This window comes from Staurois parvus, unplaced genomic scaffold, assembly GCF_062004578.1.
Source record: "Staurois parvus isolate SC_StPar_1 unplaced genomic scaffold, SC_StPar_1.0 ptg000981l, whole genome shotgun sequence".
Classification (NCBI taxonomy): domain Eukaryota; kingdom Metazoa; phylum Chordata; class Amphibia; order Anura; family Ranidae; genus Staurois; species Staurois parvus.
The window spans coordinates 1,351,081-1,366,952 of record NW_028318777.1 but is presented as its reverse complement, the minus strand read 5'-3'; the positions used below and the strand labels follow the sequence as shown (position 1 = coordinate 1,366,952).

The following is a 15,872-nucleotide window of genomic DNA, read 5'->3' as shown; positions in this document are numbered from 1 at the left end:
CCAAAGAGAGACCAAATTCCAACAGCATACACATCACATCCAAATCATGTTACAAGAATTCCTAGACAGCGGACACAAAATTACCCACACAGTGGCTAAAAACTCTAAAAAAAAAAAAAAAAACTCTAAAAAAGAACACCAAACATCAAGAGAACCTCACAGTATCAAACAAAATTGCCAAATTTAAAAGAGATCTAGATGACTACAACCACAATAGAGTTTTCACTTGGAAAAATCACAGCATCGCTGCCTTCATGGATTTAGTCCTCCCCCCCACATCTAGAACATTACAACAACACACCACACCACGACAACCCATCTCCCCTCTCATTCCAACACGATTCACCAAATCATATCCCACACAACACACCAATCACTTCAACCACAAAAGCTCACATAATAAAAAGACACACCCAAGTCTCGCCCCAACACTAAAACGCCTCCCAATATCACTTCCAAAAACCAACGACAAAAAAACCCTATAAATATACCTCAGACCATCACTTCTCCTATACCCATAACTGGTGACACCACACCAAATGGTACTCAGATCCCCATCACCATCACCCACACAAACACCCTTGAACCCATATCCCCATCCACAGATGCCCATACTGTCATCACCCTTGGCCTTCCGATTCCGAACAATCATCACAACCCCACTCTCATTTCCGCCCACCACTCCCCCACCAACACCTCACCATCTTTTTTAGGTCAAAATCCCCCCCACGGAAAAAGAAAACACACAGAGGCTGTAGGGGGGGACAAAATAAAACACCGCAACACACACCAAAAACAAACACAGAAAACTGTTAAAATCTTCAACTTATCCAATCATCAACTATCACAAACTGAAATCTCTCTGCTCAATCACGGTCTAAACTTTGCCCTCACTTCCCCACCCAGCCTATTCACACTATTCAAAGACCTGAATAAATTTATACGCAATCTCACCTTAAAAAGATTCTTTCACATTCAATCCAAAAAAACCCAGCCTACAGCCATTTCACCTGACACAGACAATATCAACCCCCCAACCCCATGTGACTCAGACGCCTTAGACATATTAGAACAATTATTCGCTGAGTCTCACCCTGATGACGGCCCACCTTTAGATTTACACTTGTAGCAAACTAGCTCATCAGAGTTGGACGCGGAATTCCCCTTTTCGCTTAGTGGAAGTATTCCTTAGCCCTCATTCCCTACCCCTTCCCTTCCTGAGAGGCAAACGTTATCTCCTGACAGATGGTGTGGGTCAACCAGGTTAAGACATCCTGAGTCCAGGTGCCAGGCAGTCTGCTGGAGTGTAACCTTCGTCACTCAAAACTGTGTAGGCCCACACATCGTAAAACTGACCAGCAATTAATTGAAAATTCCTCAGGTCAACTGTATGTTTCATGTCATGGATTATGACAGATGTGGGTTCGAATTCAGAGTTCTCCTGACCCCTCCCAACACAGCGTAGTCAGAGCAACCCCCCCCCCCCCTTTCAGAGGGATTTTTAAAAAGGGACAGGCTAGCAAGCCTGGAAGTTCAACACACACATTTCCTGAGTTTATCATCGTAACAGAGGAGATCAAAGACCCTTCCTGCTCTGCACTTGGATCTGCTTACAAACCAAGGCATATTGGCAAGTAACTGAACTCTTTAATTCCCTTCCCATTATCTCTTTGCTGTACCTTTACATGCATGCATATATATATATATATATATATATATATATATATATATATATATATATATATATAGTTACATTTTCTTTGTAAATAATTTATTGCACCTGTGACTCTTTTAGTAATAAATCTTTCTTTCTGAAAGTGTTAAACTCTTTCTAAGCGCTTACTTGCAATTCACGAATTCCTGCCTTTGAAGAGACGCTACTGTGTTTGTTTAATCCTCTGCCCAATCGGCCTGCGGTGACCGTATTGGACAGGCGACTTTTCAATCATTATAGTGTATATTTGATAACGGGAGTTTCCCAGTCTCCGACAAAAGTGGTGGTGGCAGTAGAGGGTTAGTTGCGTAATTAACCCGACCCAGTAACAAGCACATTCAGGCTGCAGGCACCGATTGTAGCCCATTAGCTGGACAGTCACTGTGCAGGGTGCAGCTGGGTGGGGCCTTGTTAAGCACGTCATACCGCGGTTCTAGATCGGCCGGTCCTTCAGTCACGAGTTGGTGAGAAGGTCCGGGGTCTGACGCCGTGGTCATGACGTATTACTGTTAGTCGCAGTCGTGCGATTGTCGCATGTTGGTGGCGGCGACCGTGCGATCGTGACATATTGGCTGGCAGCGTACGTGGGATAATTGCATTAAGAGCTTCAGTGCATTGTGAAAGATTGGCTCTGCACTGAAGGATTGTAACCTTTGTGGAAACAGTCCTTAGAAACAAGGGTGCATATTTGTTATATATATATATATATATATATATATATATATATATAAATATATAAAGACATATAGCAACAGCTCCTTCCTTTTCCTACTTTTCTCTTCTATCTTTGCTTGCAATTATGCCTGGTGCTGCAGATTACGAGAAAATGAGCAAAGGTGATTTGAAAGCTGAATGTGCCTCACGAGGATTGGACGTCGGTCGCAAAACATGTGAAGATTTGATTAGTGATCTAGTGGAGTATGATATCTGAGCAAATCAGAACTCGGGGGAATTTGAACATGGAGGGGTTCCCGTTACCCACATTGCCAGTGGCTCAGAGACGGCCTCACAGGATGGGCATACAGAGACTGACACTGGAAGATCACCAAATGTTAGCGGCACACCACCGCCTGAGCGCGCCAGCACCGTGGTGCCTGTAACCAGCAGAGACTCTCCTCAGATGCAGGAAGCCCTGAAATGCCTCATGGAGACAGATCTGGAGGCATACCTGCGGTTCATGGAATGCCAGGCTGACAGAGAAACTGCAGAGCGCCAAGCAGTGGCTGACAGAGAAACTGCAGTGCGCCAAGCAGCGGCTGACAGAGAAACTGCGGAACACCAGGCTGAGAGGGAGGCGGTGCAGAGGGAAGCTGATCGTCGGCACGAGATGGAGATGGCAAGGCTCCAGCAGCAACCGGGTCAGAACCTCGGGTCCCTAGATCACAGGGACGCCACTCTTTCCGTGGGCGCAGCCAAGTTTCCAGTGATGGAAAAGGACAGTGACATTGACACATACTTACTGTCCTTTGAAAAAACGTGCCGTCAGTACCATGTGCCCCAAGCTCAATGGGTTCGGTACCTGACACCAGGGCTACGAGGCAAGGCCCTGGACGCATTTGTTGAATTGCCAGAGGGGCAAGATGATGATTATGAACTTTTAAAAGATGCCATTATCCGGTAGTACCAGATGACCCCGGAAGTGTACCACAAGCGGTTCAGGTCCATGCAGAAGGGACCTGGGGACTCTTACACGGATGTGGCCAGTCGCTTACGCACCACATTCCGACAGTGGACTAAGGGACTGAAAGCTAATTCCTATGAAGCTTTGGAGGATCTCATGATATGAGATCAACTCTTGCACATTTGTCCAGCAGACGTCAGACAGTTCGTCTTGGAGAGGGAGCCAGCATCTACTAAAACTGCAGCAGACCTGGCAGATACCTTCGTCCACATGCGAGTGTCAGACCCCCGCAAGGCTCCTCCAAACAGCTGGAAAGGGGGGAAATCGTCCCTAGCAACCTCTCCTACTTCGGTGAGTCAAGCCACACCTCCGCCCACACCTGCAACGCTTGGAGCCAAGCCATTCCTGCCTGACACCCGCAGATGTTTCACCTGTGGGAAAGCTGGACATCTCAGGACGCAGTGTCCTGAGCAGAAGCAGATGACATCATCTGGCCAGCCGGCCAGCAACTCTTCTTCTGTGCTGTTCGTTTGCAGGAAGATGCGGGTAACCCCCGCCAACTTGCAGCCCGTTACTGTGGGCAACCGGTCTGTAACTGGTTTCCGGGACACCAGGGCAGAAGTCACCTTGATCCGGCCAGAGCTGATTGAGCCACAGAACCTCATCCCAGGAAAGTTACTTACCCTCACAGGAGTTGGGGGACCCATTCACGCATACCCTGTGCAAAGGTATTCCTAGATTGGGGTGCGGGGAGGGGGATGAGGGAGGTGGGGGTGTCAGATGAACTGCCCACACCTGTTTTGTTGGGTGTTGACCTAGGCACTCTGGTGTCGTACTATGCCCCTGCCGAAAATACCCGGAAGGGCCCCCTGGAACTCTCTGGACAAGCCAAGGTACTGTGGACAGATATTGGGGTAATGTCTGGGCCACCGGTGGATGGACAGAGGGAGGGGGCTGGGAATGGTGTGGGGCTACAGGATTCTCCATTACCTGGAGAACAAGAAGAAATCCCCTTGCCTGGGGAGGTATTGAACTCCTGTGTCATTGATATTATGAACGTGACTGTTGATGATCGTTGTGGTGACACTGAGGGTGATATTACTAATGTCAGTAACATTGATAGTAAAGTCAGGAATGTCATTAATAATGTCAGTAACCTTGATAGTGAAGTCAGTAATGTCGTTGATAATGTTAGTAACATTGATAGTAATGTCATTAATAATGTTTGTATTGTTGACGGCAATGTTGGTAATGCTAACAATGAGCATGAGGTTCGTGATGAAACAAAGGATGCATTTTCAATGTTGGGGGCTGAGGTACAATCTCTGGGGGCTGAGCAAAGGGATGGTCTGGATAGGCCTGTCCCGTGCCCAGGCTCAAAAGATTGTGCCTTGATAAGTGCCCAGCCGCTGGCCTTGCATAGGACTAGGCAGCTGGCTGGGACTTGTAGTTCCACGCCTCAGGCAGCAATGAAAAGCGATTCCCAAAGGACCTTCAGAGGTAAGCTGGCTGGGACTTGTAGTTCCACACTTCAGGCAGCCCTGAAAAGCGAGTCCCAAAGGACCTTCAGAGGTAAGCTAACTGAGATTTGTAGTCCCACAGGGAAGACTGCTCTGGAAAGTCATTCATGTGGAGATTTTAGTCCAGGGCTAGGTGTGAACCCCCTTGCTGGGGAGAGTAAACAAAAGAGCATAGAGACTGGAATGACTGGCCTAGTCACTGGGGGCTGGGAGCCTGAAAGCCTGTCAGTTAATCTTATTTGGCAAGGTGTGTTCACAGGCAGATGTCATAGGCAGAGGCAGCATGCCTGGATTACGAGTGGAAGGAGGGTTGATGCTTGGGTTACAGAGAGAGGGCCGCCAGGCCCAGACCCAATCACCGTTCCCTGGCACTCGGGTTCCGGAGCTGCTGGCCAGGCCTCTGATAGATGGTGTCTAGATTCAGAAGGTGCCGGCTGACTGGGCCACCGAGACAAAGGGAATGGCACCGCCAGGAATCCAGGGGTCCGCTAGAGTCTGGGCATTCCTAGTGGTTGCGGTCTTCAAGCAGGATACGATGACCAGGCTTTGTGAGAACCTTGGAAAACTGAATGCCAGTCCTGTGGTTGTGGCACACCCTATGCCCAGGAGCCATAAGGTAATGGAGCATCCGGAAGGTGCCCACTGTTTTGCCATCATGGACCTGAGCAAGGAGCATGGGCCACCATCTCTAACCCAGCAAGCTCAAGACGAACCAGCCTTCACTACTCCATGTGGCTTGCCTGAATCCACGGGAAAGCTAGTTGGGGTTGAGAATGCACCAACCGCCTATCCAGCGGTCAGGAATGGCCCGCAATGCGCAGTGGACCTGGGTGGAGTTGTCCACTTTAGGGGCCTCGCGGTGCTCGGCCCTGTCTGGGAAGAGCCACTTGGGCCCCTGTCACTAGTCTGGAACCAACCGCCCGTGCCCAGTCTGACAGTAGAGAAGGGTAACTGTCAGAGGGGCATGTCAGTGGTTCAGTTTAGGAACCCATCCATAAGAAGAGACCCCCAGAGGTCTGGGCATGGGGAGACTGAGGCAGTTGAGGCCTGGTCTGCTCCTCAGGCCAAAAAGCAGGTTACGTCAGTCGTGGGTACAGCTGGCTACGGTAGGACGCCTGGATGCGATGATCATGGCTCAGCTGGACCTGTGGCTGACCTAGCAGACAGGAAACTAGAGGAACTGGCGTCCTGGATGCTAGCAGGTAACGAGGACTGTCCATCTTGGATGAAGGTACCTGTGGACACCACTGAGAGGCGAGGCCCAGAATTCGCCTATCCGGTTCCGGTGCCCACAGGCACTACTACCTTCAGGCCAGATGTAATCCTAAGCCTGAGGAAGAAGGTAGGAGAGGGAAATCTCCTTCTCTACCTCGACAAGAAGCTACATATTAATATGTTAGCAAATGACACCCCTGAGCCGAAGTGGTTTGTGAACAGGTCAGCACCCCGGCAGTTGCCATGGGATTCGGATAGCCACAGCCGACTGGTACCCACCCGTGACCACTCACTTGGTCGGCCCAGTAGTGTTGCTGGGGAGAACGGCGTCCTGTTCAGACGGACTCCGGTTCTCCCGCAGTGCAGCAGTACCAGGACGACACAAGAGGAACCTCTGGACAGGTCGGTTGCGACAAGAGGGAACTTGTAGTCCCCTCCCTGGCAACCACCTGAGGGGGAGGTGTAGCAAACTAGCTCATCAGAGTTGGACGCGGAATTCCCCTTTTCCTTTTCGCTTAGTGGAAGTATTCCTCAGCCCTCATTCCCTACCCCTTCCCTTCCTGAGAGGCAAACGTTATCTCCTGACAGATGGTGCGGGTCAACCAGGTTATGACATCCTGAGTCCAGGTGCCAGGCAGTCTGCTGGAGTGTAACCTTCGTCACCCAAAACTGTGTAGGCCCACACATCGTAAAACTGACCAGCAATTAATTGAACATTCCTCAGGTCAACTGTATGTTTCATGTCATGGATTATGACAGATGTGGGTTCGAATTCAGAGTTCTCCTGACCCCTCCCAACACAGCGTAGTCAGAGCAACCCCCCCCTTTCAGAGGGATTTTTAAAAAGGGACAGGCTAGCAAGCCTGGAAGTTCAACACACACATTTCCTGAGTTTATCATCGTAACAGAGAAGATCAAAGACCCTTCCAGCTCTGCACTTGGATCTGCTTACAAACCAAGGCATATTGGCAAGTAACTGAACTCTTTAATTCCCTTCCCATTATCTCTTTGCTGTACCTTCATATGCATATATATATATATATAGTTACATTTTCTTTGTAAATATTTTATTGCACCTGTTTAACACTTTCAGAAAGAAAGATTTATTACTAAAAGAGTCAAACTGTTTCTAAGCACTTACTTGCAATTCACAAAATCCTGCCTTTGAAGAGACGCTACTGTGTTTGTTTAATCCTCTGCCCAATCGGCCTGCGGTGACCGTATTGGACAGGCGACTTTTCAATCATTATAGTGTATATTTGATAACGGGAGTTTCCCAGTCTCCGACAAAAGTGGTGGTGGCAGTAGAGGGTTAGTTGCGTAATTAACCCGACCCAGTAACAAGCGCATTCAGGCTGCAGGCACCGATTGTAGCCCATTAGCTGGACAGTTGCTGTGCAGGGTGCAGCTGGGTGGGGTCTTGTTACGCGCGTCACACTGCGGTTCTAGATCGGCCGATCCTTCGGTCACGAGTTGCTGAGAAGGTCTGGGGTCTGACGCCGCGGGCGTGACGTATTACTGTTAGTCGCGGTCGTGCGATTGTCGCATGTTGGTGGCGGCGACCGTGCGATCGTGACAAAACTCACTTCACTTTCTTCACAACTTTTATACCCCCCACCCATGGCCCACACTACGCTCAGACCCAAATCAGTATTCAATCCTACACATTCTAAGGACCCTACCTGGAAAGTTTTTATAGAATAGTCTACTCGGAATTCATCAAATTGTGCAATTCCAACCAACACCATTCCTCCTCTAATCTACCAAACACTGTAAAAAAATCCATTACCACTTTATCAAACAATAAGGACATTATTATCAAGCCCGCCGATAAAGGTGGCGGCATTGTACTTCTTAACACCACTGACTGCATAGACGAAGCCCTCAGACTCCTCTCAAACACATCCACGTATACCAAATTAACTAAAGACTCACTACCCGAATTCAAACAGGACGCACTACTACTAACGAACACAGCCTTACTTGATGGTGTCATCACCAAGCAGGAAGCCTCTTTTCTATCTAAAGACTTCTACAACACCCCGTATTTTTACTTTCTCCCCAAAGTACACAAAAATCCAAATAATCCACCAGGAAGACCAATTGTAGCGGCCACAGGGAGCATTACCAGCGGTTTCTCCCAATATATCGACCACTTCCTACAACCCCTGGCACAGGCTCAACACTCGTATATCCGGGACAGCGGACACTTGCTAGAATTACTCCAAACATACTCCTGGGAACCCAACTATTGTTGGGTCTCGTTAGATGTCTGCTCCCTATACACCTTGATACCCCATGATGTAGGCATCACCGCCATCCAGCACTATCTATCCTTGGATCCATCACTCAACCCCAAACAATCTTCCTTTATAGTAGACGCCACCTCATTTTGCCTCAAACACAATTACTTTATATTCAACCACGATTTCTACTTACAAAATCAAGGTACAGCCATGGGAGCCAATTTTGCACCCTCATATGCCAACTTGACTATGAGTTTCTGGGAGGACAAATACATATGGCACAACAACCCCTTTGCCGCCCACATCATCTTTTACGGCCGCTACATAGATGACATTATCGTCATCTGGGATGGACCAATATTACACGTAGACCAGTTCGTAACCCATTGCAATTCAAATCCTTTTGAACTGTACTTCACCTCCACTCACCACAAACTTACTCTTGTATTCCTAGATCTCGAATTATACCATGACAATCTCCAAATATTAACAAAAAAACACTTCAAACCCGTATCTGGCAACTCATACCTCCACTTCAACAGCTGCCACCACCCCACATGGATCCAAAATATACCTAAAGGACAATTCTGTCGTCTCAGACAAAACTGCACCACAGATTCAGATTACAATCTCCAGAGCGACATTCTAATAAAGAAATTCCTAGACAAAGGTTACCCACACAAGCTAGTAGATGAGGCCCACTCCTTTTACCGCAAGGGTAGACCCCAAATACACAATAGCACAGAGCCTCCCAACCAGGTCAGATTTATAACCAAATTCCACAACTTTCACAAAATGCTGTCTATCATCAATAGACATTGGCTGACACTACTACAGGATACACATTTAATAGACATTTTAGATAAAAAAGCAAAATACACCTACCGCAAAGCGATCAACCTTAAAAACAAGATAGCCCCCACCAAAAACAACCCACCCACCAACACAATCTGCCTCATACCCATTGTCAGCATGTATAGATGCAACAAAGCGCTATGCAAAACTTGCCAATTTGTTAAACACGGACAAATAAACTTCACCACAAAAGGAAAAACCTATTCATTCAAAGAATTTTACAACTGCTCCACTGATCATGTGATCTATTGTATATCCTGCCCTTGCGGCCTCCCATATGTGGGACGCACCATCAGACCCCTCCACGCCAGGTTTGGCGAGCACAGACGTCTTATTGAAGATGGTAAAGACAAACATAGCATCCCCCGTCACTTCCTTGAATATCACCAAAAATCCACTGATGGCCTACAAGTATGGGTCTTAGAATCCATACGCAACAATCTCTCTGAGTCTGATCGTTTCAAAAAACTCTGTTCACAAGACACTTATTGGATATTTACATTAGATACATTGTCCCCAGGTGGACTCAACGAGGAATTAGACATTAACACTATACTATAAACACTACAATCTCCCGTTCATAGCCACACAACACTCACAATGATGCTTTCCTTTTTTTTTTTTTTTTATCAAATTTATTGAATTTTTTTTTTTTATTATTCAATTTTTTAATCCAATTTTTAGTTTATTATTTATAACCTTTTGTTCATTATTTATATTTTATTCTATTTTTTACAATGTAATTTACTCTTTATAATGTCATTTGCATGTACTATTACCAATATGTTTATCATCCTACCATGTTAACACCCATTGTCAATATACCCGCTAGCAACATGTATATACGTTATAATTATTATGAAGCTCCTGTAGAGCCATAACCATATCCCACCTTGCAATCATGCTGTATTACCACTAAATATCTGCTCACTACTGTTACATAATTGATGTGACAGTGCTGCAAGGTGAACCTTTTACCCCACTAATCTCCCAGAATATAATTTTTTTTTTCTCAATTTTGTAAATTTAATTTTAATCTTATAACATATATATACCACTATACATTTTTTAATTTATTAATTTCTTAATTCTTTAATTTTTTGATTTTTTTTAGCTCTGTTTCCTTTTTTATTCTGTATTCCTATTGCCCCCATCAACTTTTTTCACATATTTGTTAAACACGGACAAATAAACTTCACCACAAAAGGAAAAACCTATTCATTCAAAGAATTTTACAACTGCTCCACTGATCATGTGATCTATTGTATATCCTGCCCTTGCGGCCTCCCATATGTGGGATGCACCATCAGACCCCTCCACGCCAGGTTTGGCGAGCACAGACGTCTTATTGAAGATGGTAAAGACAAACATAGCATCCCCCGCCACTTCCTTGAATATCACCAAAAATCCACTGATGGCCTACAAGTATGGGTCTTAGAATCCATACGCAACAATCTCTCTGAGTCTGATCGTTTCAAAAAACTCTGTTCACAAGACACTTATTGGATATTTACATTAGATACATTGTCCCCAGGTGGACTCAACGAGGAATTAGACATTAACACTATACTATAAACACTACAATCTCCCGTTCATAGCCACACAACACTCACAATGATGCTTTCCTTTTTTTTTTTTTTTTATCAAATTTATTGAATTTTTTTTTTTTATTATTCAATTTTTTAATCCAATTTTTAGTTTATTATTTATAACCTTTTGTTCATTATTTATATTTTATTCTATTTTTTACAATGTAATTTACTCTTTATAATGTCATTTGCATGTACTATTACCAATATGTTTATCATCCTACCATGTTAACACCCATTGTCAATATACCCGCTAGCAACATGTATATACGTTATAATTATTATGAAGCTCCTGTAGAGCCATAACCATATCCCACCTTGCAATCATGCTGTATTACCACTAAATATCTGCTCACTACTGTTACATAATTGATGTGACAGTGCTGCAAGGTGAACCTTTTACCCCACTAATCTCCCAGAATATAATTTTTTTTTTCTCAATTTTGTAAATTTAATTTTAATCTTATAACATATATATACCACTATACATTTTTTAATTTATTAATTTCTTAATTCTTTAATTTTTTGATTTTTTTTAGCTCTGTTTCCTTTTTTATTCTGTATTCCTATTGCCCCCATCAACTTTTTTCACATAGCTTCTTCGATTTTCAACTGTTCAAAAATCTTTTATTAATGTCATTTTTCATTTCATTCATTTTTTCTTTCTTTTTTTCATTTTTTCATCTTTTCATTTCATCATTTTTATTTCTTCTTTTTTCTTATTTATTACATCCTCTATTTTTTCCATTTGGTTTCCTTTACCCCCCCCATTTAACATCCATGACTTTACACTATTCACCATACAGCAATGGTCAATCACTGGTTAATTGATCAATTAGACTCACGTTCCCTATATATTCACCCCTGTTCATCCACCTCCCCCTGCTTGAAAAAGGAGCGCACTTCCGCCTTCCACGGCCAGCGCATGCTCCGAAACGCGCCGCAGTGCACCCTGGGATCTGACGTCATCACGGCCACGCCGCCGCTGCGTTCCAGCGTGCGTTCCATCCGGCTCTGAGGGAGGACGTGCACACCGGCCGGCCTCACCGCTGTTCCCCACCAGCCACCACGCTGTTCCAGCCGAGAGCTGACCTCCCCACATCGCAGTAAGATGAAGGCTCTTCACCCAGGTTACCACCCCACCGTTAACTATTGTTAACCACGGTTTTTAAGCTTATGATTACTTCACACATGTGAGTGTTTCTACATTTAGACTTGAATAAAAAGACGTATTGCACTTAGAGGCGCTTCTCTCCTTTTCTCCTCTTGGAGGAGGAGGAATGCTGCTTATGACCCCAAAAACACCATCCCAACTGTCTAACCTGGTGGTGGAAACATTCTGCTTTGGGGGTGTTTTTCTGCTAAGGGGACAAGACAACTGCACCGCATCAAAGGGACGATGGACGGGGCAATGTACCGTCAAATCTTGGGTGAGAGCCTACTTCCTTCAGCCAGGTCATTGAAAATGGGCCGTGGATGGGTGTTCCAGCATGATAATGACCCAAATCACACAGCCAAGGCAAAAAAGGAGTGGCTCAAGAAGAAGCACATTAAGGTCCTGGAGTGGCCTAGCCAGTCTCCAGACCTTAATCCAATTGAAAATCTGTGGAGGGAGCTGAAAAAGTTTGAGTTGCCAAATGTCAGCCACCAAACCTTAATAACTTGGAGAGAATCTGCCAAGAGGAGTGGGCAAAAATCCCTCCTCAGACATGTGCAAACCTGGTGGCCAACTACAGGAAACATCTGACCTCTGTGATTGCCAAAAGGGACTTATCACCAAGTACTAAATCATTGTTTGTGAAGGGGATCAAATACTTATTTCCCTCATGAACATGCAATTCAGTGCATAATTTGTTAGACATGCATTTCTTTTGAATTTTTTGTTGCTATTCTGTCTCTCAGTGTTACAATACACCGACCATTTGATTTTTAGACTGATCATTTCGTTGTGAGTGGGCAAACATTCAAAATCAGCAGGGGATCAAATACTTATTTCCTTCACTGTATGTCCATAGGCATCTTGGGCTACAGTTATGTGATCGCACAGGCAAGCAAGCATGCAGCTATGCAGGTACATAGGCATGCAAGTATGCAAATTATACCAGTATCCATTTCACAAAAGTATGCATGCAAGTATGCAATTCATGCAAGTGTATGTATGCATATAAAGTTTGCATGCACGGATGTGGCCCAGGCATCATGTACACATGCACAGATGCGGCCCAGGCATCAGGTATGCATGCACAAATGCGGTCCAGGCATCAGGTGCGCATGCATGGAATTCATGTACAAATGCAGTTTATACAGTTCACAAAACTATGCAGGTATGTATGCATGCAATAATGTAAAACAATGATGCAACTGCCCCACTTTCTAAAACCGTATGGTTACAAAGAACTGCGTCACAATTAAAAGGCACTTGGTTCCATGCTAGGCAACCACATAAGTATCAAACACAGCCTGAATGCAGCCTCCATGCTGCTTCAGTGCAGCTAAAATGTAAGCTCCTGCAGATCAAATGCAAGCTACTCTGGAGACTCAACACCTTTAAATGCAATGATATAAAAAAAACAGTTGTGCAAGCCCCCCAGGATTATGCAGACTAATGCAGTGTAAAATCACGTCATGTCTGGTCATACAACACCCCCAAAGGAAATACACACCATCATCCAGCCATAGACTGCTTCGTTTCTCTGCTACCTCTCAGGAGCCTCACAAACCACCAGCCACATGGGAACACAAACTAAAATGGCAACCCATCTACTTCCTGCCTTCACTGGACCAGTGTAGGCTATAGAGAGCGTTCCCATGACCTCTAGTGGCTGGAGGAGAAAAGTGCAGCCCAATACTCCTTTAGAGACTCACACAGCATAGCCTAGCTAGACCAACAGCACACTGCCTCAGTGGCCACCAGGAGAATGACCAAACAGTTGGATTTTTCAAAGAAATACTGCAAATGTAAAACATACCATTCCCGCCGCAGGACCCTGAATCATAACAGGAGTCCAACCTTCACCCATCACAGCAGGCCTTGTCATGCAGGCCTTCAAGGACTTGGTCCCCATACTGTGGGGCCAATGCCTCAGACCTGTACAGCACTCTGTCAGAAAGCACCTTGGTCAGTATTTTACTGCACAGGGTTCCGTTATTCAAGATCCAGCACCATAAGGCTGCATTACAGGCAAAAACCCGAGGATTCTTCTCCTTATCCAGCAAGGCTCAGGTACCATCCATATTGGCTAACAGCTTTCTGAATGGATCCGATTAAAGTCCCCGATTCTCTAATGGAACTGTTCTGGACGTTCCAAGTATGCTCCTAGAGCACATGCAACACTTTGAGTGACCATCCACCTTAAAGACACTGATGAAAAAACTGAAGTACTTCCTGTGTAGGAGGTGTTATATAGGGGAGGACCTCCTCTGATTGGTCGGCCAGTGTCCATTCACCTACACGTGAAATGAATAGCCTGCTGTGTTCCATGATATACGATGAAGAAATAAATGTTTTTGGAACTGATGGCTTCACAACTGTATGATGTCGCAAAGGTAAAGAGTACAAAGAAAAATTCTTGGTGACTAGAGTGAAACATGATGGTGTCAGTGTCCTTCTGTGGGACTACAGGAGTGCTACTGGTGTCGGGAAACTGCATTTCATTGAATTCACAGATATACTGCTCTATATTGAAAGAGAAGATGCTACCATCACTCCATGCCCTTGGCCATCATGCACTTTTCTAACATGACAATGATCCAAAACACACATCTAAGGCCACTGTTGCTTTTCTGAAGAAGAACAGGGTGAAAGTGATTCAGTGGCCTGATCTGAACCCAATCGAATACCTATGGGGAATTCTGAAGAAACAAGTTGAGCATCGCTATCCATCCAGCATCCAGGCTCTAAAAGAGGTAATTCTTGAAGAATGGAAAAAGACAGATGTTGCAATGTCTCCAAGTTGTTCATTCTATGCCTAGCAGACTTGGTGCTGCTGTCCTTACAAATCATGGAGGTCATGCAAAATACTAGATGGAGTAGTTTTTGTTGTGGGGTGTATTCATTTTTGCATCATCTAATTTGAGTAACGCTGAAGATTTTGTAATTAGGTTATATTTTTAACCTCACCTGTAATGAGCTAAACAAAAATTTTCTATAAAACGGTTTTGTCAAAATTTTGGAAATTGTTCTTGTGTTCATTGAGATATAGATTAAAATATTACTCTTTAAAAAGGGGTGCACTCACTTATGTTAAGCAGTGTATGTAGATGTGTGTGTGTGTGTATATGTGTATATATATATATATATATATATATATATATATATATATATATATATATATTTTTTTTTTTTTTTTTTTTTTTTTAACAGCAGGACCAAAGTAATAACAGCCTTGACAAATAACTGCAGTGTTAGCCACTTTTAAAATATGAAAAAACAATTGATAAGTACTGTATATTTCAAACCCACAGAAGTCTCCTTGGTGAAATAATGATGTAGGATGCATGGCAACAGAGTCTGCAAAATTCCCAAACTGTAATCACATTTGGAATTATGAAAGTGAAAAAAAAAAAAAATTACCTTAGGAGGTAAACCTACGCGGTGAAATTTTCGGCCTACTGTTGGTACTTTTTCTAAGGCATATTTCTTGCCTCTTGACTTTGCACGGTCTATTGTACTGTAATTGAAAGTTTCACTGACAAGCCACACTACCTTAAGAGAAAAAAATAACATTATGAAAAAAAAATACTTTACATGGCTATAATATTAATAGCTATTAAAATGTATTAAGAAGCTCTATAGACAAGATAAAGTAACATGATATAACATAGTTGAAAGAAAAATGTAGTTTAGGAAACAGTAATGTTCAATTAATTGAAACTATCACGTGCAAGAGTATTTATATATTTAAACCTGTACAAAGTGCCACTGTAGATCCTAAAAACAAAAAAAGAACACCAATCCTAAGGAGCCAAAACATCAATTACCATCCAATTGGAAAATCTTTTTACAGGTAGTTGCTGCTATGGACACCAGATAGAGACTGGCAGACTATGTACATCAAAAAACAAACCTCAAAGTACAAGCTACCTGCAATCAAATATATATAAAAAGGTGTG

General features: G+C 44.1%; 1 protein-coding gene across 1 annotated transcript in view; it reads right to left on the bottom strand.

Annotated features, from left to right (window-relative positions):
- The window catches only part of LOC149441467 (phosphatidylinositol 4-kinase type 2-beta-like), a 162,973-nt gene that overhangs the window by 81,168 nt on the left and 65,933 nt on the right, over positions 1-15,872 (bottom strand). The window contains 1 exon segment of the mRNA XM_089657323.1: positions 15,334-15,465. Within this exon segment, the coding sequence (XP_089513449.1) occupies positions 15,334-15,465 (132 nt within the window).